Here is a 26,702-nt window from a genome sequence, read left to right on the forward strand (position 1 = left end):
TGATTCAAACACAGAACAAGGTAAGTTCACTCATTTCTGTACCACAAAGATGGGGCTTCAGATAGGCCTTATTCTGTTAGGTTCTTCATTCTCACACCAGAAGAGGGCAGTTCCCTTTGTTTTATTTAGTGGAAGTTATTAAACAAATACAGTTGCCTTATATAACAAAACAGGAATCTGTGCCTATCTTTGGGCTTTCTCCCATAATAAGCAGTTTCCCGTGCTAGTTCTTCAAAATGTAGAGCCATCCATTTCTCAATCTCTCTCTCTAGGGAGCTCTACAGGTTTAGATTTTCAGCGTGAAATCAAAACGTCCAAAACTGGCTGCTGATTTAACTTCCGGTCTTGGTTTACAATCTGTTGGAGTAAAGGTTCTACAAGAGAGGCTAACAGTAAATAATAAAAATACTATGGCAGTTTTTCATGGCTCAGTTTAGACTACTTGCATGCCAATTTGGATTTCTTTTCTCAAATCAAAGCAGTCACTGATAGTACAGGTTAAAGACAAGTACTTGACACTTCATTCTGAAAAGAAGAGGGACTCTCCCCTCCATAATTATGACAGTGCTTTGTAATGGCAAAAGGAAAAAAAAAAAATCCAGAACATAAGCCTGTTTTGAGCCTAAGAAAAGCAGCTTTCCTGGACAAGAACTGGGGTTTATGTAATTGTAGAATTTAAAAACTTTTCATGGCAACAGAAATGACCAGTCAAATATTAAATGAATGTACATAAATTGAGTATAGTCTCTCAAACCCAACAAACAAATAACTCCAGTGTCTCTACTACCACGCAGCTTTGCTGGACATCATCAAGTGAAATTAACTATATTCAGAATTTCATGTCTTCTATTCAGAAGCTTGTGAACAACAGTAAAATTGCCTGGATTCGTGCCCAGCTTCAACTGTCAACTCAGGATCAGGGGCAGAGGCAAGCAGTAAAAGTTATTCATGGTGAAACAAAGACTTCTCAGAACAGATTAGGGCGGGGGAAAATGTAGTGAACACATGCCTCCTTTTGTAGCAACTGGGAGACTTTGGAGGAAAGGAAAATTTGTGTCTTCTTTTCACCAACTGAAGCAGGTGCTGGTGAATTTGAAAGTGTATTAGCTTCTGGCTAGCAGGCATCTAAAACAAAAATCTTTCTGTCCCACCAAACAGGTGCCACGGACAGTAACACAACAGAAATCCCAGCAAGCAATAGCTACATGAGAACTGGTCAAGGACCTAGAATTCTCTCCAGGATACTGAAGTTACTAAGGCCCCACCTTCATTCCTGTCACTTTTAGCCTGTATGTGGCTGTATATAATGTTTCAAGCCTTCCTTTAAAACTTTTAAAGTGTTTCATCTGAACAGCAGAATGGTTATAATAGTTGTGTAGTGAGTGTTTACTAGCCCTTCCCATTTTGGGAAAGTATAATGCTTTTTAAAACTGGGACTTCTGATATCAGCACCTGGGTTCAGATCAATTCATACCTCAAGTTCTTCACTGTCTTTGGGCTTCTCCTCAGAGGTCTGTTTAACAAAGTCAGGAATGAGGATTTCCAGTGTAGCTCGGGCTGTGGGAAGGCGATTTAATTTTAAAAAAAAGTTACACACATAGCATGCAGTGATTTTACAATGTTTATGACAGGCAAGCTTCATGTTTTTCTAAGAATATGATTCTCAAACAGTGCACTACTAGGTGAATTGCTTTCCACAGCAAAAATAGACGCAGTCTTTGAACAGTGAACGTTATTTAGGAAGTGATGCATTTAAGCTTGCTCAAATAAGTCAACCCTTAAAGGACATTAATACCCAGGGAGCAACCACTTCTCAAAAAGACCTATAAAGGAAAGACTAGATACAACTTTTCCCATGGCTAAAGTCCCATTTTCAAAAGTGATACAAGCCCTGGGGAGCCTTAACCTTTTGAGTTCAAGTGTAGACCTAGTCTAACCATTGCTTAAGGATTTGCTAATTTTATAATAGGAAGGATGGAAAGAAGGAAGGAGACCGATGCGAATCCTTCCTACAAAAACATGCTTTACTAGAAGCAGCAGCATGTTAATGCACCCTGGCTCTACAGTGTTTGCACAGATTGGGCGCTTCAGCAGGACTCTTTGACACTTAGCTGATTTAAGTCAACTTGAGATATTACAGGGATCAGCCACCCCCAGCATAAGTGCCACAGCATGGCATGTGAGGCCATTTTCTTTGGCACACCACAGCTGGCCTGAGCTCTGGGCAGCTGCCACTGGCTACAGAGCCCACACTGCTTTCAGCAAGAGGCTGGGAGACTGCAAGCCTTGCTGGAAGCTGCCAGGGCTTAGCAGCAGGCAGCACCTGCCCAGAGCCTGGGCTGGCTGCAGACAGGAGGCTGCAAACAGCTGCACAGGGCTCCTCAGCCCCAGCACTGGCTCTGTGGCTGCCATGGCTGTGCACAGGCCCCTAGGCACACGGCCAGGAAAGGGCCTGAAGCAGCATATCCCCCCTGACCATCTGCCCAGAGGCGCACATACAGCCACTGCCAGCAATAAGGAATGGGCCCCTTGCAGCTCTCCTGCCTCTGGCACACCAAGTCAAGACATGGGAGGAGTCTGGGATATTTTTGGCACTCTAGGCAAAATACACTGCTGACCCCTGAGCTATTACATTACATTATAGCCAATTATCCTTATAAAATTACATGGAAAATATAGAAAAAGATATTGTATTTGACTGAACCTTCTCGTCTAGAAAAGGCATTACATAACAGGTTATTAAAGATGAAATGGGTGACGCTTTTGTTACTGTCTGAAGTTTCCCTGCTGCTTCATTTGCTTACGATGAAGTTTTATTGTAAATAATTGAAGTATTTCCCAGAAATTACTGCTACCTGCTTCCACCAAAAAAAGTACACAAATCTGATTTACTCAATTTAAATGTAAATCATACTCATTGCTGCTAATAAGTTATTTTGCTGTCTCCAAACCAGAGACAAAAGGAGGCAAGCACAGATCTTCAACAGCTGGTATTCAGCAAGTATGTACATTACCAGCTTTATTCTTGGCAAGTTTTTTGCTGCTTGCAGTTCCTGCCCCGTAAGTCACGCCATCAATAATCACTGAGGCTCCAAAAGGCTCACTTGGGTTCTCTTAAAATGGGGGGGGAAAGAGAGAAGCTTTTTTCAAAACTCTAAACGTTTAAATATACAAAACCACACATTAAAATATTCATCAAGAATTTAAGAAAAAATGGCCCATGCTTGGAGATGCATTTTCTTCATTTCAGCTTCAAGAGATCTAGAAACTGTTTTCCTTTAATAAAACTAGTGTTCACTCATTTACATGCAGCCATTTACAGTTTTCATCAGCAGGAACATCCCACGTATCAAATCACCATCATTCTATCTCCTTGCCACTGTCACAGGACTATGTTGAGAACATCTTTTTGGAATCTGTCAGCATTCAGGCTTCTATCCCAGCTCATGTTTTGGCATCACCTATGCTGAGTTTTAACACAACAGCTTAATGTATCAAACCGGGATTTCTGAACAAGTCATAAAGCAAGGCATGCAATATAATCCCATTTTTAGTTAAATCACATCATCAAATATTTGTAGTCCATACCAAAATACAAATGCAAGTAATAAGATTATCACAGTGGGGTGAGAACAGGGAAGGCCTTGATTTCAACAGATGTGACACAGCCAACTAAATGCTTTGTTTGTGTGCATGCCACACTGCTTAAAAGATGAGTTCTCCCCCATAATGCATAAGAGCACGCTAACATCATAACTCATGCAGACTTACCACATTCAAAGAAGTTGTAAACAGGGCGAACCTTTAGGACTCGTTGCATATATTCATGCAGTATACAAACTTCAGACTTTCCATTAGGATTAATGACAAACTCTGTGAAAGATATTAAAAGTCAATCCTATACCTTTCATTTAAAAAAAGAAAGAAAAAAAAAGTCCAAGAAGTGCAAGCTACAGAATAAAAATCATGAATCACATTTTCACACTTATCAAATAAATGCTGCTTACCCATCAGACATGGAACACTATAATACCAGGGTCCATTTTTTCAAAGCTATTACACCAACGTGAAGCAGCAAAATAAAAGGCAAGTATGATCTTAGGATACATCAGGTGAGATACTTCCAGCAGAGAAATCAGTATTACTGCCATAGTACCAGGGCCTGGGGAGACCTCATCTAGAATTCAGTAGAAGTTTCCGGTCACCCATGTTCAAGATAAAAGAACTGAAACCAAAAGTGTGCAAAGAAGGTATACTATCAGGATGATCAGAAGAATGGAAAGCTGATTTTGTAAGAGGAACCAAAAATGATCTTGAGGTGTTTATCCCTAATGTGGCCAACCTGTGACAAGCATGTGGTAGGTGGCACAGAAAGCCTCCATGCATTGCACGTGGTAGATTAGGAAGTGGACAGGCAACACGGTAGCAGATGGGGAAGGAAGCAGAGCAGCAGAAGGGGGAAGGGGGGGGGGGGAAAAAAAAGTCAGTGGCACTTTGGGAGGGTGAGAAGCTATTTCTGGCATGCCTGCCAAAAGGGTTAGCCCCTTACTGGTTTAGCCTAACAAAATAAAAAACTGAAAAGGGGAAACAATCACTGTTAATATATTAGGGGCACAACACAAACAGAAGAGGCATTGTCCATTAGCTTAAATAAAAGCACAAGAACAGGTGCTTATAAACCGGCTACAAATATATTTAGTCCAAAAGTTAGATGGAAGCTCCCAACTGTGACGGCAATCAAGTTCTAAAATAGTCATGCAACTGGAGATATGGAACAGAAAAATGGAGCTCAATAATTTTGACAGATTATATGACATGGTCCCTACAACAACTTTAACATGGTACAGGTAATCATTTTTCCTCCCACCGTAGGGAAATGTACACTCCCCATGCACAGAGAGGGCAGGAAGCAGACAACAAATCGCTTCAGCACCTCAAAGAAAATGAACCTCCCTCCCGCAAAACAAAAAATCCTTTCACCCCAGACATGCTACACCCTAGCACTCCTCCCTGTTCCATGCTCCATGTTATACCTGGCACAGATTTCAAAGGGGGAGAAAAAGAACAAGCCATATTTCAGAGAAACTTGCCTCAAGATCTGCCAGGCCCAAGAGAAGGGCTGTGATTCTGTTCGTGAGAACGTAGCAAAGTATTTCTTCACACAGGAGAAGAACTCAATTTGCCAAGTACTGAAGTCAGAGAACATACTGTAATACCCCTGAACTTTTTCCCCCAATCAAAATCAAACAAACAAACAAAAAAATCTTTGGGGTATTTTTTTTAGTCTAGCCAAAATAGGATGCAAAGGAGCCATTTCATTTTTACCCACTGAAGCAAATAGGTTGGTTAATGTTATCAACATGAAAGTAATGTTTTTGTTTCAACTATTCAAAGCCAGAAAAAGGTTCTAATATTTTATTAAAAGTTGATTACAAAAAAAAAAAAAAAAAAAAAAAAATATTGTATGTCCTTGATCTGAACTTTTCAAAATCAAAACACTTGTTTTTTATCTAGCAAAGTGCCATGTGGAAGAGAGAGAGTTTCAAGATGCATTTTTGGAACTATAAATTTCTTCTGATGAACAAAGATTATTAAAATATGGCATTAACTGAATATAAACAGGTCAGAAGTCAAATTCAAAGCCTTTGGGCTTTACATGTGCTGGGGGGAAGGAGTATTAAAAATCGAGTCTGCTCCTACATGCTGCAATTGCAGCATGTCAGAGTAGACATCCTGCACATCTACAGGTACCCTTACAGCAAAAAAGATGGATATCGTAAGAAGGAATTCCAAATACCCACCCTTAAGGAAATCCGGTTTAACTCTTCATAGAAGAAGGAGTCATGTGTAGGAAAAAAGAACTTGAAGTAACCCTTTTGCACCAGACCTCCAATTAATTTCCACAGTAACATAAGAAAAACTTAAGTACCTAAGCCCACAGCAAATCAGCATAAATGCTATAATGTCCCATACTACAATCTGTCTGAAGTTGCTGGAGATTTTGCATGCATGATGATGATGATAATTTTTAGTTTGGCAAACCCCTGGTTTCTCACATCAAAGGAATTAAATATTCTTTTATGCTGTTAGAAATGTACATACTCGCATGAACAAGATCAACTGAACTGTTCTTTAGAATTTTCTATGCAGTAAAACAAACTGAAATTTGCAAAATAAATATTAAACCCAATATTATGAGGCCTCTCAACCTGGAATTGTGGAAAAAAATTGGCTGCTTGCAGACATTAAAAAAACCCCTGGCGTTTTACTTTAAAAACTCAGCACGCTCCCATGCTGAGCCCAGCACATGACCAGAAGAGGCTGTATAATGTCTGTATAGATAGGAAGTTTTTAGTGGGACATTTTATCTAATAGCCGATTGCATCAACTATTGGATAAAAGCACCAAAAAGCCCTGCTGAAGTGCCCAGTCTATACAAACTGCTGTGGAGCTGGGTCAAACTAATGTGTGGCTACTTCTTGTAAAGCCCTCCCCCCCACATCGTCTGCACGCAGCCATTAACTACAGCAAAAAAGATGGAGATCAGAAGGAAGAATTTCAAATACCCACCCTTAAGGAAATCCAATTAAAAAATCCCTGCCATGAACCAATTCAGTATAGAGCTTACAAGACAGACATTTAATCTTCACCTTGTAAGCAGAACATGTTCTTCATTACACTTTTTCATAAACGCCCATTTTAAACTCTTTTTCTGATTACCATGTAAACATGAAGTGAACAAGTAGAACCAAGCGCATAAAAACCCAAGATTTCCTACAATCAGATTGATAAAGCCTATATAGAAATCTACTTGCTACAACTTCTCACTGGCAAGTTTAAAACTACAAACAGGTCCTTTATATGTTTGTCATGTTTGAGTAGATGAAACTAACCTTTCTTTGTAGGTGCATCTTGCACAGACAAGGTAATGAGCTTCTGATTAGCTGGCAAAATAGGACGCTCAGACTCTGCCTGCTTCCGCTTCATTTCACGATTGAACTGCCTTCTCTCAGCCCAGGTTCTAAATTTTTTAACTGTAACTTGTTCAAAATCAAAACGCTTTTCAAGGTACTGTCTAAAATCCTCAAGGTCTAGGAAAAAAAAATGTTCAAATAAGGTTGTTAGTGATGCAAGAGTTACCCAAGGCCTTGCAATGGCATAACAAAACAAGCAGTATATAATTCATATACTCACTCGTTCCTTTCATTAGAAGAACAACAATTCATTTTTCAAAAAAGGACAATCCTCCCCCCCATACTGTAATACCCATTTTGTTCATTTCCCCCACTTAATGCAGTTCTGTTAGTTCCCACAGAAAAGAAGAGGTGGAAATGGAGCAACTGCATAGAGTTTAAGATGCTAATAACCTTTAAAGTATTAAAGGGTTAAGGCAAAAGAAAAAGTTAAGGCCTAGTCTTTCCTACATGAAATAGTTGCAGATGTAATGAGTGGGAAACGAGTTCACATCCCTGCCAGATTTAATAAGAGAGTAAGAGAAAATTGCTGGCAGAGCATATCCCTACGAGTTTTATGAAATGTACTTCCCCCAGAAATATACTACTGTCCTAACATGGTCTGCAAGATCCTAGATTTCTTTTTTAGCTTTCTGTCTTTTGAGGGAAAAATAGACTGCCCAAAAGGTAGTAAGGACTAATCATCATAAGAAGCATTATGGTAAACTTCATAAATCAGTCAAATCTTTAGACACACAGTCTTATATTTTAACATATATATACCTGAAGATAAAGATAGGTTATAAATTTAAAGCAAATACCAGCCATTGAACTATGCCAATATGTTGAGAGCATGGCTAGCTATTCCATGCAAGTCATTAAGTGATGGACTCATGAAGCTTGACTGGAAGCCTGGTAGGGAGGACAGGCTGCTCTACACAGTTTATGGACCAAAACTGTTCACGGGTACTGGTATACTTTAAAAAACAAAACAGAACAGTCAAAAGCACTACAACAAACCCTAGCATAAATACAGCAATACTGGTATAAGTTTATATTCCCTCTGCCTGACTGAAATGTGTGTAAATAAGCTATACTAGTTTAACCAATCTAAGCCTGGTTTAAGTGACCAGGTTTGTAATAGTTTAATCAGTACAAAAACTGTGCGTAGACAAGCCTTCAAAAATACAGACAGGAAAATATATGCTTTACAAAAAGGTAAGCCAAGAGATTTTTTTTTTTTAAACTGACTGTGTACTTTAAGTTTCCTTCAATCAGTTCTTAAAAGCATAAAAACCAAGAAAAAGTTTACAGTGAGGCCTCTGGCTTCTTTACTTTTCATTCCATCCAGGAAGAGCACATACCAACTGCTGAAACTTCCTTAGCCTGACGAAGGGTTTTTGAACCCGAAAGCTTGCTTAATAACTATTCTCCAACTATTTGGGTTGGTCTAATAAAAGATATTAAATTCACCCAAGGAACCTTGTCTGCCTACAGTGCTATATACACACACTCAATAATTCTCATTTTATAGACAGCAAAAAATTGCTTATTGGCCCTTGGAATCCTCAAAAAAAATACCCCACAACTTTTACCTGCTTTTCACCTGAAAATCAAAACTGCTTTTCCAAAAAAAACTGGGCGTGTATCTGACCATTTTGAAGCTAAGCAAGTTCTACTCTTTATTCTGCGTCAGTTCCTCAAGGTGAAGCAGTGAATCAACCAGTCAAAAGTACTGCATTCTGCACTTACCTACAGATTCATCTTTACACACTTCAACTTTGGCCTTGACCTGTCCTAAGGCTCCTTGTGCTGCATCTCCACTTGATGGGTCTCTGTCATCTAAAGACCCAGAATCAGCAGCAGTGGAGTCTGGTTCTTCTGCTTGACAGTCCAGTTCTGAAGTTTTGTCCACATGCTTTATAGGTGATACTTCTCCATTTGGGGTTATGTCATTGTTTTGTTCCCTTTCCTCATTTTCCTTCATTTTTTTGTAATGCAAACAGGGAATGCTACTCAAGGGAGGATCATGTTTCTATAAGTATAATAATCAGAATTTTAAAGGTTGGGTGCCACAGAATTGCAACAGAAAGATACAGTCAGTTTCAAGGTGAGCTATGAATAGTTTTAATATTGTTTTACACCCCACCCCTTTCTTCTTTTCCCCCAGACAGCTCTGAAAGCCTTATTTATTTTTAAGCTCCTCTCACTCCCACCCTCCAAAGCATGAGAAATATACAGTAATAAAAGTAGGAGGCAGGAAAAATAACAAAAACAATACCTATGAAATTCTGTCAAATGTATTTTTTGCCTTTTTCCCCCCCAGTTACAGCAGTCTTTTTCCATTCAGGGTCTTACAGCGCGCCCCATTACTATGATTATCCAAACCCCTTATCATTAACATTAGTCAAAGCTGGACCTTTTGAAAACCTAACAAGATCCCTTTCAATGAAAGCCCTGATTTTGGAGAGGGACTACTAAGAGTTTAGACTGAGAAATCAAGATTTTATTAAATAAAAATACCTATTTATAAAAACCACTCATGTAATTTAGTGAAACCCCTTTGTTCAGATGTAAGGAAGCAGTGTTAAGGCAAATACAGATTCTGTGCCCTCCCATTGTAACCCATGCATCTTCCGCTGTAGATCATGGGTAGCATTATATTTAAGTTTTGAAAATCCAGCCCTTAAACCCTAAGTATGATTTAACCCTCTTACAAGAATAAACTCAATAATCAGTTAGACTGAACTCTGCAGCACTAAAAAGACAAATTCTACAGCTTTATGCTAGAACAATGAAACTGCAAAGTAAGATTGACTAATTCCAACTTTAGTAAGGTAGGAGAGCAACACCCTAGGGTTAAGCCACCACATTTGAAATAAGCTTATTAGAAACAGCAAGAAGGAAGTTAGTTGGTTATATAAAACTTTGAAGAGCAAAGAGTCTTAACTACAAGATTTGAGAACAAAATTACCTTGAATATAATTCTAGGACTATTTTGACTATTTAAAAAAATATTCATTTCTAATAATCTTAAATAACTGAATAATATTAAAATTATAATAAATAATTCAGATCTCTACCCGTATGCTTCCTGTTCCCAAGAAATAAGGTCTGGACCAGGTAACAACTCTGGATTCTCTGTGCAGATATACAGGAATGCCCGAGTTATGGAATGTCATGATCCATCCATCAGGCAATGGCTCTGTTGGAGGGCGGCCTCGACCTTTAAAAGAGGAAAGGCACATACTTACATAGACACTTCCCCATTCTTGAATACAATCAGATTTTTTAATTAATTTCTGATTGCATCTAGGAAGATTCCTCCACTTAGAAACTGCAAACCATTGTATAACAAGACTAAGAACCTTTACAAGCAATTTTGCTTTACACAGAGTATTCCATTTATTTTACACTTAAATTAAACTTTGAGAGAAAGGTACACAGCCAAATTCAGTGATTTGTGCTGAACTATGGGTCCAAGTGACATTAATATAAACTTTAGCTTAATCTCGTCTTACTTTAAAAGCCAAACAGACTGCTGTTTTTGATTTTCAAGCAAGGTCTAAAAACTGGCTATAGGATGGAATTGTAATAATTGTTATTATTGTAAAATGTACGTGCATTTTTTCATTGACTTACCCAGAACTCCCTCCCGCCCCCCACAATAAAAAGGTATAAATATTTAAGTGAAAGTAATTTACTTTTAAGTACGGTTTTTATTTTGGTCATCATTGGCTGCACACTTGTCTCTCCATCAGACTGGTGGTCACTTTCACCTCCATATTTCTCATTTTCTACTCTCCTCTTTTTGGGTGCTTGAAGACCCTCTTCCAGCAGAGCATCCACATCGTTATCAAAATCATCCTAAAAGAGACATGGTCAGATACCATGCTCCTATAGGTACTACCCACCCCCACCTTCCCCTGTCAAAGAAAAGGGTAACATTTGGGTATATGCACATCCACTCATAGACAAACTAGAGACAAACACTTCCAGTAAGGAAACTGAAAAATAAGAAGGTAAGTTTCCTACACAGTCACTGGATTAGTAACTGCTGTTTTCATGACAGACTGAAAGAAATCTACATATACCAGCAGTCCTTTACAGGTCTATTATGATTGCACATCATATATCTGGCCCCCACAAAGCAATTTCTGATGTCTTCTTTACAGGATTCAAAATGTTTAATCTTCAAAATAACTTGAGTTATGCTCACAAGATATCATGTGTAATGGACAAATGTCAATGGTTTTATCTTAGGGATTTTTGTATTTGTGTCTTCAACAGTGCATATTTTTAAGACAGGCGGTGTTGGGAAGAATCTCTGCACACGTTTTTCTAACCATTTGAAAAAAAAAAAATATTTACATACCTCATAGGAGTAATTCATCGTTTCTTCATCCACTTTATCTCTCTGAACGATTGCTTTAGATGTGAACCCTCCTCCTTCTTCATCTATTTCCATCAAATTGTCAGTAAAATCTTCTAAGTCATCCAGAACTGCATATTCCACTCTCTTTTCCTGATCAATATCATTTTCATCATCTTTCTTGTCATCATTTTCACCCCCTACCCCTGCTGTTTTACCATTACTACCACCAAAAGGACAAGCATGCACATCCCCATTGACATTATTAACACTAAAATCTGTATCTGCTTTATAATCTTGCTCAGCTCCAGTGTACAGAACTTTCCTGTCTTTGCTTCTGCAGCTTTCTGTAAAGCTAACGCTAATTTTTACATCTTTAAGTAACTTAAGATCAGGGGTGAACTTCCGACCTGAAGGTGCATGACGAGCAGTTCTTGGGCTTTGGTCACTATTGCTAGGGTCTATTAGAAGACGACTTTTGTAGCAGGCAGATCCCTTTGTGAGAAGCTGTGTTCTGCAGATACTGTGCGCGTCCCCAGCAGGGGTATCTGACTGTCCATCACCACCAGAGCCAACGTCCATTACCTCTGCGTCACTGGACGTTTGCAGGGGAGGTGGTGGAGGCTGTTCATTAGGCGGCAAAGGTGGGGGACAAGTCTGGTTCTCCACATTCATTTCTCTTGCAGGTTCTTTAGGGAGGGGAGGCGCATTTTCATATTTCTCCATATTTAAAACTGTCAAACTACTGCTTTAAAAAACAAGACTTTAAATAAATGTATATAATCTCTATTCCTGACATGCACAAGTCCATCGAGACAAGCTTATGTTCTATTCAATATGCAACACTGATGATTCAGTTAAGCTGACTACATTGTTCTTTTCATTAATGTAGACAGCTTTCAGAATCACTGTCTCAATTATTGGAAATCACAATGCATTCAGCTTAAATAGCTGAAGACTAAGTAGACAGCATCTTCACTGGACAAGAAGGTCTCCTTTTCTTCTTTCAACCTACAAAAAGAAAAAGGTATTTGTCACAGAAAAGCCCAGAAAGCCAAGTGTCCCATCCATCAGAGGTAACAAAGTATTTTCAAGGTTTTGCTGGAAAGGACACATTTCTGTGTGAAGCCCCAACCAACTGTAATATTCTTACCAGCATGGAGAGAGATTTTTTCTACCATAGCAGAAGTATCTTTTTATTTTGAATTATGCCCAAATACAGTGACTTTCACTAATGCTTTGGGCATCAGCTTAACTCCAGTAACACCACTTGGCAACTACTGGTATGTGCTCATTGTTTTTAAAAAGAGAGACAAAAACAGGTTGGTTAGTTGTTTTAAATCTCCTAACCCAAACAAAGGATAAACACCACTCTGTTTTCATGTTCTGCATTAGGTTGCAGTGTAAAAGCAGGTCTTAAAAGGTACATTAGATCAGCGGTTCTCAGCCTTTTTCCTACTGGATCCCATTTGCAAAGGATCATGACCTGTCCCAACTCTGCCTAGCACTCCCCCTCCCCCCCCCCCCCCCCCCGCCCCCAACCCTGCTGGTGCATGACCTACAGTCCCCAGTTCCCTTCTGCCCCCACCCCAGGCCATGCTGGTGTCCCGCACTCCCGACCCACCACCCCTGTACCCCCAGCCCTGCCAGTGCCCCTCATTCCTGACCTGTACTCCCTACCCCCCCCCCACACACACACACTTCCCACCTCTGGCAGAGAGGCCCCCAGTTGCCCCTGTCCTGAAGCCGGTGCGCAGTGGCTGCAGCAGCTCTAGCTCATGTCAGTGGCAGAGAAGCGAGCTGAAGGGAGGAGGGGAGACCTGTGGCAGCCTGTGGGCTGGAGCTGCAGAGCTAGGCAAGCAGCTTGGTCACAACCTGTTCTGTCCGCCCCCTGAGCATGGTCTCCCAGCTGCCCCATCCCTGCGAGCACCCAGCCCAGCCTCGCAGCTCTCCCCCGCCCCCTTCCTCCAGCCACTCTGCCCTGCCACAGTCTTGGTGCTTTCCTGGGGTCAGTATTTCTCAACCTGTGGCTCGCAACCCTCCGAAATCTTCTTGCAATCCACTTTTGGATTGGGACTCATGGGTTGAGAAACACTGCACTAGATTATTCTCTTCAGAATTAAATTCATTATAATCTTCTGGTGGGCAGACTAACAGCATGAATTTATTTGTCAGGTAACAGTAGCAAAAAAATTACGAACTACTAGAAAGTCAAAAGAAGTTATTTCTGAAAGGGGGCAAGGGAGGCAGGAAAAGAGAAGAATGGGTGAGGGGTGGGAAATGCTAGCAATGTGTGACATTATACCATTAGCACAAGTCTCTTGAATTTCTTACATATGGCAGACAAAATCTATATCTAGTGTTAAACTGAAGTCTTGCAATCATTATTATTATTTTGAATAGCATCCACAAATTGAAGTATTACCAGCACTTTGGGCTGGCACACACATTCAATCTACTCTATGTAACGTTACAACTGTTACATCAAGTACACCTGCTATTATTTTGCTTTCTGTACAATTCTGATTGTTTTTAACATTTTAATTGGCTATGCAGGACCATGAGCACCCAGCAAACAGAAGAGGACACTCTTTCTTACCTGGTGATTTTGGTCTCTCCAAGTCCCTCTGTGCCACCCCAAACTGAGTGCAAGTCCTCCTACCAGTTGGGAATAAAGCAGTGTTACTCTGCTTAAAGAGGGAGTTGGCTGGATGAATTTGCTCCACTCAAAAAGTTTCCAGGCAGTAGAGAAATTCTACCCATTTCAGAAGAATAAACTTAGTTCCTAAAGCCATCCCTCAACATTTGGAGAAAAGAGGGCAAGATGTCTGGGCTGTCATAAGGAGACTTAGAGAAACCAATCAAAATTTTCTAACATGCCTTGTATGAACTTCAACAGCAGTACCCACAAACAGATAGTTAAAACAGTCAACATTTACAACACATCAATCCTATCCATCCCTCTGATGATAGATGAAAAAAATTGTAAGACATGTAGGAAACAAACCTTGTGTAACTTTTCAGCTAAGCCACAAATATGACTTAATTAATGGAAATTGAAATTTACAGTGTCAGAATGAAGCCCTATGAGACACACAAAGCAAAAAAATCTCTATTACCTGTTCTAAAATAATTCCATCTTCTCTGGATGGGAATCTATTTTGCTTCTGGAGAGAGGAACAACTGTTGCTTGGCCCCTCAAGGAGCTTCTAAGTGTTCACCCATCCCATCACAAAAAAGACACTAAGACGTTTATCACATTAGGTGATCCAGCCCCCTATTTTTTCAATATGCCCAACAAAAAGCTTGTACATGACAAGAAGCCCTACACATTTGAAGTTCTGTGGAATACAGCTTTTCTGAAAACCCCTTTCTTATCCAATAAGGGCCAGAACAAAAAACAGACTGAATCAGTGGCACCCAACCTTTTTGCCAAGAGATAAATTCTTGCAGAGAAAAACGAAGTTTGTGTCCGTCACCCTCTAGATTCCACAGAGATCCCTGACTGGTAACCTTACTTCTTTCCCCAACAGGACCATACTAACCAAATCTACATAAAGGTGATTGAAGTTCAGTGGAAAACACTATGGAACTGTTGTCAGATGGAAGCAAAGCACATTTTGACACCTGGATTAATAAACAGAAGCTATTTTGAATGAAATGGAAAGAATATGAGTGTGTAGCTAGGTGTTCTGTCGATCACCAAGATGCAGAATTCTGCTGAATGAACTGAATGAGACTGCCAGACCTCCCTCTGGAAGGGCAGCATTCAGGAAAAGGAATTCACTCTTGCTACAGGAAAACATGATAGAACATTAGTTAGAAATACAGCAAGGGCTTCACAATACACAAGGCTTTTAACTTAAGTTCACCTTTTTTTGGAGCACATCCTCTGAAGAAGAGAGATTCAGGTCACCGTATAAAGGCAAAATAAATTATTTGTCACCCAAATAAGCTATGGGTGACACCATGTAGGGGTCCTATCAAAAGCAACACTCTGGATGATCTCTACCAAGAGAATAATTGGGGGTAAGAGGAGAGAAAAATGTCTTATCCTGAAAACAGTTAGTCAGAGAAGGTAAAACAGAAACTGGAGGACAGGGCCGTCTCTTCTGAAGACTGTATAAAGAAACAGAAACCCCCAAATCAGACCCCTAATGTGCAGATTTACCTGAGCCCTGAAGAGAATCCCTTCACAAAGGAGTAGGTAAACAGCAATTGCACAACCAAATTCAACAGATGAATGACACAGCTACAAATATCCACCAGGCTACAACGAAACTAGTTGTGTGCACAAGCAAGTTTTAAATTCATAAAAAGGCATTACTGTGAAGAATAATTCCTTTCCAGGTCTGCCTCAGTCTTCATCAGTATCTGCACCACAACAACGAAATAACCACAGTAGGCATTTACGGCAGGACCTGCACTTTCTGGTCCATTTAGTCCTTATGGTGTGAAACCCGGTCAACTGAAATAATCTAACAAACAAACAGCACCTGCTGACATTTTGAAGCTACCAGAGTCCAGGAGAACCGTATCAGTTTTCCTTCAGAGCTACTGACATTTTAGCCTTCAGAAAATAAGTTCCTTGTTTGAAACTGCTCTAAATATACAAGCAGCTAAAAACAATTTCAACCCTGTCTTGTAACTATTCAGATTAGGACTCTACCAGACCTTTATCCCTTGCTTCAGAAAGCTACCTTTTAAAAATAAATTTCAGACCTCTTTACAGTTGATCTTTAAGGGGGAAAAAAACAACAACCCCGCAGTACAAATCCTACAGACCACATGCCTTCCACGACACATTCCTTGTTCTCCGCTATCTTCACGTCCTCCCTATCAGGCATGTCTACCTGAAGACACCGCCCTACAGAGAGACCTACCCGAAGCAATTACCAAGGGGAGGATGACAAAAAACACGCAACGCGAAGTTGCTGGGACGTCTCTAAAAACTAAGAAACCTGACCACAAAGAACGCGAGTCGGAGCCAAAAGACCGCACGGCCCCATCTTGTGCTCGTGGGAAGAGAGCGAAATAAAACTTTTTAAAAATTAAAGCCTGTACTCCATCTTGTGGGTCTAATAAAAGATATCATCTCTGCTACGAGCCCCGAATGCCTTTTCCTCCAGACCGAGACGGCTACAACCAGGATACCTGCACGCTCCAGACTTGCCTTTTTGAGAGGAATAGATGAGAACAGAAAATATGCTGGAAAAAATCGTTTAAAAACGTCTAGGTCTGTAGCCGGTTACACATGTCTAGGGGTCAGAGGCTGAACCAGAGCGGACCCCCGGCCGCCCCTTTGGGAGGGGACGATCCCGTCCCGGTCTCCGCCACAGGGCAGTAGGACCCAGGCCCGCTGCTCGCACTGGCAAAAAGGGGCCACAGAGCACGTTGGCCGGACATGTCTGTGACGTCATCACACTGCGACAGAAGCCGGGCGGCAAAGGCCGTTATTGGACCACGTACGAGACTCGGTCGCTCTCCAGCGGGGACGGAGGGCTCCGGGGGTGGCAGGGGGAAGGAAAGAGCGGGGACAGCCAGGGGCAACACGACTGCGGGTGGATCCGGTGAAAAATCCCGTTAGCCCCACGGCTGGGGGGAGGGGGGGGAGGGGCGGCAGGGAAGTCCTCTCCATGCAGTGAAACGGGAGTAGTTTCCGGAGGGGAGAGGGCGGATCTGGAGGGGCCTGCGCGACCACAGCCCGAAGGGAAGCGGGAGCCGGGCCCGGGCGAGGAGGGGACGGCAGGGCGGAGCACACGGGCCCACACCCCGCGGTGTCCCAGGGGATGTCTCGGGCAGGCCGCTCGCTCGCGCTCGGCACACCCACCTGGGCCATCCCCGGGCTGAGGGGCAGGGAGCGCAGCCGCCGCCGCCGCTGGCTCCTCACGGGAACCGCCTCCCCCAGGCCGCCGCCGCTGCCGCCGCCATCTTTAAACGCCTGCTCCGAGCGGCTCCTGCTGCCGCGGGCGGGGCTCGCCGCACGCGGAGCCAATGGCGGCGCCGCTCGCGCCTGTCAGTCGCCTCCCGCCTCGCGCGCGATGGGCCCATTCGTGGGCAAAGCCAGCCAATAGGGCGCCGGGCGGGATACGCCCTGAGGGAATGGGCCAATGGCAGAAGGGCGGAGGCGGGACGTCCTCATAGTCCTCCGGGGCGGCGCCCGCCAAGGCTTGCTGCTGCCTGTAGGGGCGGCCCCTGAGCTGCCCTCAGCCCGGGGGCCCTGCCTGGGGCAGTGAGCAGGGCCTGGCCAGGTGGGGCTGGGCCCCTGCACCTCTCCCGCCTCCAGCTTTGTAGGGAGGAAGTTCTGGTTCAGAGGCATCACAGTGGATACCCGTTTTCCCCCAAAATGTACTCCATCCTTCTTGAACCAGGGCTTCCCCCACGCCTGACCACAGCAAGACCCACCCCGGCATGACGTGGCGCAAATAAGAACAGCTTTGTGTTCATTTTAAACTTTCTCCCTGCTCATTTCATTCGGATGACCCCCTACTCCTCTTGTGCAAGACAATGGTGAAGGCCTAGGGACTCTCTCTTCACTGCCGGGTACTCTGTAAAACCGCAGCGTGCCCCCTCAAAAGTGTCATATAAAGTAACTGTTATCGCGCACCACGGACAGGATGTCTGCGTACCACTGGCAGTGCTCGTACCACAGCTTGGGAACTGCTGCCCTAGAGCGTAAGAAGTGCCACACCGAGCCAAAACAGCAGTTCATCCAGCCCGCTATCCCATCCATGGCAGTGGCAAAGGTAGATAGTAGAGGAAGACTATTGAATTGGATACATCTACAGTGATCTGTCCCTTGGCTATTATCCTCCACGGGATCCATCATTATTAGCGATTCCAGAGGGAACATCAACTCTACGGAGCAACAGCTTTGAATACATTTATCATCTTTTTGAAGCTGGTTGTGCTACCTGCCTCTACCTCCTCTTTGTGGCAAGGTTAACTACACTGTCACAGGAAGTGGTAGAGGCAACATTAACTACTCCTTCCACAAGTTAACTACACATTGCTTAAAAAAGAACTTTTTCTTGCTAGTTTTAAACCTGTGTCCTTCTAATTTCAGGAGGTGGCCCCTAGTTCTACTGTTCTGGGACTTTGTTTCCCATTGCTCCGCGGATCCTCTCGTATTGATGCTAAGCTGCGTTTACCAGTCTGTAGGATCCTCAGAGACCTGGAGCTTCTAGTACACATTTCATTCATCCATTATGTGTACCTTTACAAATTGACTTAATCTGCGTGCATAGCCGACATCCATTAATGCATGTTTAGTGTGTTGTTTTTTTAACCCTCCTCCACTACTTCAGCTCATTTCATCCATGGCTTTTGTCACATATTAGTAAATTAGATTATAAACTCTTTAGGCCAGGAGCTGTCTTTCAGACCTGTATTTGTCAGTCATCTGACACTTGAACCTGAACTTGACTGTGGCTTTTAGGCAATATTACATAAAAAAGTTGCCTCACACATTTGTTTTATGCAAATAATAATTAGATGCTAAATGAACACCGTTATGCTCCTTTCTTTATTATCGTTTTTAAATTGGGTACTGCATGTTTCTTCTCTCATTTGTTTGTATTCATTCTATCACCTTATAATAACTTTACCTTGAGACACTAAAAGCAGAGCTGCCATTTTTTTGATTTGTCACCACATCATAGTGATCTTACATCAGTTCCAGGATTAAACTTAATGTGATAACTGCATTCAGAGGTAATCACCCTGATGCAATCTGATGATGTGATGACAGTCCCATAAACAATTTTACAACCTGTGAACATCTCTCAAGCAACTCTCTCTCTCTCTCAGGATAGGTGTAAGGTTCCTAAAGATACTATTATGAATACTAAATTGTAACCCTCAATTAATCCTTCCTGTATTAAATTTTAAATTCCTGAATTTCTCTCTCTCGAGTGATATCTGGCATAGGCGGTGGGTAATTGGAGGAAGTTACTTATATGAAAATGTGAATGGGGGCTGAGATTTGGCAAAAGGTTTGCTTTTAAGGGTGACATGCAGGGAAGCAGGAGTGGGTGGGGTGGCATTTTCTATTTTTGGGGTGCCATTTAGGAAATTTACTGTTGTTTGTCATTTAGCGTAAACTGCTCTGAGCCTTTCTGGATAGAATAGAATATACATTAACAACAAAAGCAATAATCTAATGGTGTAGCAGTTATATAGACAAAAATATCCTGCTGCTACATTACGTTGTAATATTAATGTAATTACATGATGCAACATCTTTATATCGTGTCAAAACATTACCACATTGCAATGAACACATACACATAATGGCATTTTATGTAATGCACCAAAATTATTTCATGGTATTATGTATTTACCAAAGTATCGATGTCAGGATGAAATCAAGACATTAATGGAAATAGCCAAAGGAAGGCTTTCAGGGAAAGCTATGATTTGCTTTCTTTTCAAAGCCCATGATTAAGATGTGATGTTGCAACCCAGTATGCACTGAATCATGACTCGGATACCACAGCTTCCCACCAAAACTTGGGCATGCCCTGAAAACTTTTCTTCTCTCTTTTTTTTTTTGTGTTAAATGCTGACTTGGCTGTTTACAAGTTAAAAACAAAAAGAAAGAAACAAAAAGCACAATATTTTTTGAGAACTCACTTGACTCCCTGTGCAATTGTTATTGTGGAGTTCCCTGGTAGATGTGACACCCTGTTATTGGCATCCTTTTGAAGAGCAAAACAAACCTGAAAAAGGCAAAAAGTTTCATTGCACAGAACTCTCTTCTATACCTGGCTCTTGGGTGCATTTGATGCGACAGCGAAGTTACTAAAATTTGGTATAGTTTCAGGCTATCTTTTAAAACCAAAGCCAATTTTCAAAGCTGTTTATTCAGCACACTGTTTTTTTGCACACAAATGTGTTATCTTAGCATGGTTCTGATTCATAAGGGATAAGTATTATGAATATTACCAAATGCCCTGAAAAAAAGTATATTTAGAGACCTCCATTTTAAGAACTGGTTTCTGTTTCTGAGAGCCATATTTTGACTTTCAGCCTTTCAAACACACACAGTTGCGTTCTTTTGCACTACAAAACTTTGCACTACAACATTGTATAAGGATTATGATGTGTGTAATACATTTTAAGCTTAATAACCTTTTGAAAGAAATGAGTTCCTCATTATAGAGAGAGATCTGAATGGAATATACTTGCAGGCCAAGTGCCTTACCCAAGGTCATACATCAAGTCTGTGTCAGAACCAGGAAAAGTACTAAGGATTTCTGAGCCCAAACCTGTTCTCTAAACACTAGATTAATCATAGCCTTTTCAAAACAAATGATCAAACCTACCCAAGAAAGGAGGGAACATGAAACAGGATCCTTTATTACATTTGGCTTTTAAATGTGGCTAGTTCATTCTGTAGTTGCTTTTTCTATCTTTCTTATTTTCCAAGTCTATGTTATTGAATTTCTTGAGCTTTCAGCCTGACTAGATTAATGAAGGAAAACTAATAGTCTTCTATATTCAGATACAAAAGGCACAACATCTATCATGTCCTGGCATGGAGCTAAGTGTTACAAAGTCATAAACAAGCATTCAATACTCGCTGAGTTTACAGAACAAACCAGGCTGTGTACCATAATACAAGGAAGACAATCTTTACAATATAGCCTTCATAGTACACTCAAAATGGCACAGGAGGAATAAATTAATTTACTTTCAACAATGCTTGTTCTCACTCTCTGCATTAAATGCATACATCCTAAAGAGGAATTAAAAGGTTCCTTTCTCCTTCCTACCTGCCTTGCCTATAAAGGCAGTAACTACTATCAAAATACAAGGATGTTTGGCAGCAGCAACTTGACTTGGTCCATAAGGCAAACTCACAAAATGTACATCTGTCCATGTGGGGAGTGAGAAGCCTCCTAACACAACTTTTCTCTTGTCACTGATCCATTGGGTTTATTTGAGCGTTGTTATAAACTAAAATATTGGGAGGGGGAAAAAACCCAGAACATGAATTATCAAAATCCAGCACTGAGGAAACAAACTATTGGAAGCTAAACTACGATTACGCTTTTTGCCTCAGATACAAACTTTGGGCGACTTAACAAATCAAACTACAACTAAAAAGCTAAAATACAAGATCTGTTCATATTCATCTTATTTTCATGTAGAGAGGACTATCTCCTGTTGTGACTTCTGTAAGTATTCACAGAAGCCATCACATTTCCTAAGCAGTTCCAACAGAAGAGAGAAAAATATGTAGGACCGAGGCTGAGACTAGCCATTTACCTGCAAGAAGACTACTTGCTGCAACTCTGCAAGGCAACATTAACATAAATAAAATATCAGACATTATAGTATTTATCTTGACTCATCGTAAAGAGATCTGATCCACTCAAACTTACCACCTTAAATCTAAACCAGGTCAGAAATAACTGAAGAGTACAGCCATCTGATGATCGTGTGATAATAACCTAATTGAAGTGTGAATACACCTTTCTTTCAGCTCCCAGTGAAAAAGGATCTGCTTAAATATTACCATCATCACTGCTGTAACTGACAGCCTCAGAAGAGAGGTCTAGAATTAAGTGGGCTGTGCAAAGTGAACGACTGTTCTTACCTCTTCAGGGTAGCTGCTTAGATCCTACTACTTAACAGAGTGTGTGCGTCATTGGTTCAGAATTGAGGGCCCCATGATAAACCACTCTACCTCAGCAGTGAAACTAAAAGGAGGGCAAGCAGAGCACCAGACCCAAGCAATGGGCTGGGGGTTTTTTTGTTTGTTTTTTTTTGGGGGGGGGGGGGGGTTGGAAAGGGGGTGGAGGAGCTGGGGCACAAAAACAACAGTTGTGGCTGCCCTGTGAACTGCAGCTGCTCAAGGCACAACACTGTCCATCCCATCTACTCTGCTCTATGGCTTGGGGATTAGAAGATGTAGTTCTCCAGCACTGTTAATTTGTTACCTGTCAGGAATAGAAAATCCACAGGAAAATTTTAAAATGTTCATCTCTGACATAACAAAAAAATCCCCTTAAAAATAAAGCCTTCATCACCACAGCCTTGATCCTCCCAACTTCTCAGCTCAGGCACAGGGGATTCCACCTGAATACAGTGGTTGACAGGATTAGGGCCAAAGGATATAGCAAGAATTTTAATAAGCTATTAGCAATTAGAGCCTAATACCACAGGCTCCTCATATGCAAGATATAAGAAGGGTGAATAGAAGCAATCGCTCTTCCTCCCTCAATAAATCCCTAGAAGCCTAGCCTGCAAAGAAAACAATAAATACAAGTTACAAGTTTTCTAAAGAGTTAGCAAGACTGCATTTAATCAAGTATGAGAATTCGGTGGAGCCAGTGCCTTTATCAGCTCTACAGCTATGCGCTGTCAGAATGCAACAGCGTCATACCAGACGATGAAACCTGCCTCAACAGCCGATTTTGCTCAGTCAAGACCACATTATTTTCCCCTCTGGGTAAAAGTCTTGTCCTACTAAATGATAATCCACTTCCTGAAGTAACCAGATCCAATCAATCAATCCATTTGACTTCTTAACTTTTCAAAGTCGTGTAATATACTGACTTGAAGCTAACCACAGCTATAAAATAGGCTTAGCATATAGCATGCATAAGTGGCAAACATTTTACAGGGGTTTAGGTTGTAGCCGTGTTGGTCTAAGGACATAGGCAGACAAGGTTCCTTGGGTGAATTTGATATCTTTTATTAGACCAACCCAAATAGTTTTTTGGGTTTTTTGTTTTTTGGGTTTTTTTTTACTTTTTACAGCACTTTTTCTGTCAAGTTAAAAAAAAAAGCCTCAGCAAAATCACCTTTTGTATATACATTTAGTTCCATTAAAGCCCACAGAGTTGCTCCTGGAAAGGAACTGCCCTCCCCAAAAAATCTCCAACCCCCTCCCCCCCTCCCCACACACACACACACCCCCTACCCTTAAACTGTGTTACTGAAGTGCTGGAGAAGTCATGTTGTATATAAATTGTTGTATTTGGTGATATTACTGAAACAAAGGGTTTTTAAAAATTTAAGTTTTACTCTTCACATTGTTTGAAATGTATGGTGTTTGCATCCTATTGAGTTTGGAGACAAGGAGAGAGAGAAGGCCAGTTCCACACTCGTTTCTATTCAGATTCTCATGCACTGGCCCAAAAGGGCAATCTTTGAACTGCAAAAAAAGCAGGGAACCATTACCTCCAGAACCAGTATCAGAACATGCTGGAGGGGGCATGTCAGGGATAGGTGTGGGAGGGGATGGAGAACTCTGTATTCAAGGCGTCTTGGTATTTACCTCAGTAAAGTAAGGATGCTGTATCTGTGACTTCTCAATCATAGAAGATGACGCTTAGATGCAATTAAAAAATTATAATCCACAAACTATAAATTATACTTCACTTTTTGAAAAAGTCATTAAGAGTACCAGTAACTGCTGTACATTTGGCTAACTTATACTAGGTTGTATTTATATAGGAAAGTGATTAACCATTGCTTTGAGGACCCAAAATTCCTTGAAACAAGAACCCGTCCATTGACTTCAGTGGGCTTTTGAGATTTTTATTTGGAGCCTGATCAAGATAATTTTCACCAGGGAGCTTCGTGGACATAATACTCAGATTGTGAGTGCAGTTTCATGTTGGACCTTATCTTAACACAGTACATAAATCAACAATGCTAGCTTTCAAGGAGCAGAGAACAAGAAGGATTATGATGCTGGTCAACTTGAAAAGAAATTCGGTCCTACAGTGCTAAATTGGAAAATTTAAATTCCTATCTTTATTCTATGGAGCAGTCTTGCTTTTCAGACAAGCAGATCTCAGACATATATAGACAGCATGCATAAATCTTGAGTAAGAGAGGGAGGACTTATGTGAACTGAAATGCTCTGAAATGAGTCCTGTCTAATCTTTCTGCCAAAAGATTTGGAGGAAGTAGGGGACCTTCAGGCAAGAATGTTAAAGGGCCCTGGCAAAAATATATTTATTGTAGGCTTGTCTTTCAGTGCAGGCATTAGGGACAAACTGTATACACAGTCAGAAGTGCCAACCATAGCTTTGGAGGCATCTGCTGAAATGAGCTGTACTTAATATTTTAGTTAGAACTGGAAAATGTAAAAATAGAACTAGTTACCCAAGATAAAATCCTAGCCTCACTATCTAGGCCAGGACATCACCCCCTGGGTTCTAATTTGTTTGTAAGGAGACATTTACCAGAGAAATGTACATCCCCAATAGTGAAACAAAGAGCATAAGCATCACGCATGGAGAAATGGACACCATATCATTATGTTGTGAGCAAGAAGGCCTCAGAAGTCAAAAGCATTTTGGAAGAAGCAATAGAAGGCAAACTTCCTTTTAGGTCCTGAGATATTGGTTTGTGATTTAAGGCCCAAAATACAAGTGAGAAAAAATAAACAACTTAAAACATGTAGCTGCTTTCTCCATCTGACCTCTACACATAACCATGTCTGCCAATTTGAAAAGTCCATACCCCCATGGAAAAAATGTTAAGTTGACTCCAGGGGCATGTTCAGGTCAGTCTTCTAATGTCAGAGTTGCATGGCTGTTACAAAAGATACAAAGCAGAGCTATCCTTTGGCTCTGGGTACAAGAAAATCACTAATGCTACACTTGGCACCCAGTCAGATTTGAATTTTAGGACTACTTATGCCAGGGGCAATTATTTCAGGCGGAAGACCACTTGCTGAGTTTTGGCAAGCCATCGAGGGCCACATGATAGGCAGCCGGGGTCGGATAAATATTATTTTTCTAAATTTTTTCGGGGTCCTGCAGGCTGGATGGAATGGTCTGGCAGGCCACTTTTTGCCCACCCCTGACTTATGCTGTGTGTCCATGCTGCTCAGAAACTCTGAAGCCCTAGCAGATGATCATCTAACTTTTACAATTTCATTGGGAAATATCTTACCTATAACATGATTAAATACAATGCTTTAAAATATTTCAGTTAATTGAATGAAAAAAGAACAAAATCAAGCAAACAAAATCTACACATCATTCTTTATAGAGAAAGACGAACTGAATGACTGGGTAGTTCAAAAGACGATTAAAACTAGGGTTGGCAAGCCAGTCAATTGACCAGTCAAATATTGTCAGCTGAGCAGTCAATTGACTGCATTTTGTTTTTTACTGGTCAAAGATTATAATTATTTTACAAAACAAACAAAAACGCCCAAAACCTAATTTTTTTGTAGTTTTTTTGACAGAAATGTTTCTCTAAATTGTTTTTGACATTTCTTAATGGAAAATTTGTGCCTTTTCTTTGTATTATTTGGACCCATTGGCAATTTTTGACCAATATTTGACTGGTCAAATATCCAACCCTAATGAAAACAGCTGTACTCAAGTACAGTGTGCCTCAAATTAATATTAATTTACAAATTTTTGGGCAGGGGGAACATCTGGGTAGAAGAATGTTCTGGCAGCGAAAGCACTGGTATGTAGGGCTGTGCAAAATGGCTATGTTTCATTTTGGTTTTGGATTCGGCCATTTTGGAGGACAGTGATTCATTTTGGTGTTTCGGATCATTGTTCCATTTTGATCTGGCGGAACCTGTTTCAGAGTTTCAATGCTGTTTTGGAGATTCAGATCAGCCAGGAGAGGTGGGCACAGCCGGGCAGCTGCAGGTTCTTCTGCGGCTCCTCCGGCTGTGCCTGCCTCTGCCCCGGGAGGGGAGCTGCAAGAGAAGCCCCCATGGCTGCCCTGCCTGGCTCCACCCCAGCCTCCCAACACTTTAAAAGGAGGGCTGTGCAACATCCAAAATATTTTCAAAACATTTCAGGTGGTTTTGTTTCATTTCGGAGATGTATTGGAACCTTCAGTTTCGTGTCGGATGCTGAAATACCTCCGAAACAAAACATCTGCTGAAATTTTGTACAGCCCTACTGGTATGCAATTTGGAAGATCTGAATTCCTGGCTCAGTACATACTTCTTGTGTGACTACCTTGAGTCAGTCACTTATAAAGAAAAAATACCACAGTGAATTTATAGAAAATAGACCTTTGTCCAAGTTGATAGTTAAGAGAATGCGAGTTTGATAAATGTATTAATAAAGCTTCTCTAAAGTAGTTGGTAAGGTATAATACTGTGACTAAGAAATTAGAATCCTATAAATTTCAGCATGGGACAAATGCAACTAGCCAACTGATAGGTCTCAGAACATAATTATAAATTGGGAATTACCAACAAGAAGGTACATTTCTAGTGGGCTCCAGAAGAGATTAGCTCAATTCTACTTAGTACTGTTACTGCTGACCTAGAAGAGCATCATATTGTTACTGATAAAATAATAATTTGTTTACTACTCTCCCAGTCTCTCTCAGTCTCCCCCTCTCGACACGCACGCACGCTGGGAGAGTAGTAA

At 41.2% G+C, this 26,702-nt stretch overlaps 1 protein-coding gene across 1 annotated transcript in view; it reads right to left on the minus strand.

Moving 5' to 3' along the window:
• Window positions 1-17,242, minus strand: part of DGCR8 (DGCR8 microprocessor complex subunit) — a 27,293-nt gene extending 10,051 nt beyond the window's left edge. Inside the window, exons 1-9 of the mRNA XM_006270918.4 lie at window positions 17,156-17,242; window positions 11,329-12,336; window positions 10,658-10,820; window positions 10,037-10,179; window positions 8,706-8,988; window positions 6,894-7,091; window positions 3,772-3,873; window positions 3,015-3,113; window positions 1,475-1,557 (exon numbers count right to left, since the gene is read on the minus strand). Coding sequence (XP_006270980.1) covers window positions 1,475-1,557; window positions 3,015-3,113; window positions 3,772-3,873; window positions 6,894-7,091; window positions 8,706-8,988; window positions 10,037-10,179; window positions 10,658-10,820; window positions 11,329-12,051 — 1,794 coding nt within the window. The 5' untranslated portion in view covers window positions 12,052-12,336; window positions 17,156-17,242. The remainder of the gene's footprint in view (window positions 1-1,474; window positions 1,558-3,014; window positions 3,114-3,771; window positions 3,874-6,893; window positions 7,092-8,705; window positions 8,989-10,036; window positions 10,180-10,657; window positions 10,821-11,328; window positions 12,337-17,155) is intronic.
• Between the last annotated feature and the right edge of the window lie 9,460 nt (window positions 17,243-26,702).

Source organism: Alligator mississippiensis, chromosome 10, assembly GCF_030867095.1.
Source record: "Alligator mississippiensis isolate rAllMis1 chromosome 10, rAllMis1, whole genome shotgun sequence".
Lineage (NCBI taxonomy): Eukaryota > Metazoa > Chordata > Crocodylia > Alligatoridae > Alligator > Alligator mississippiensis.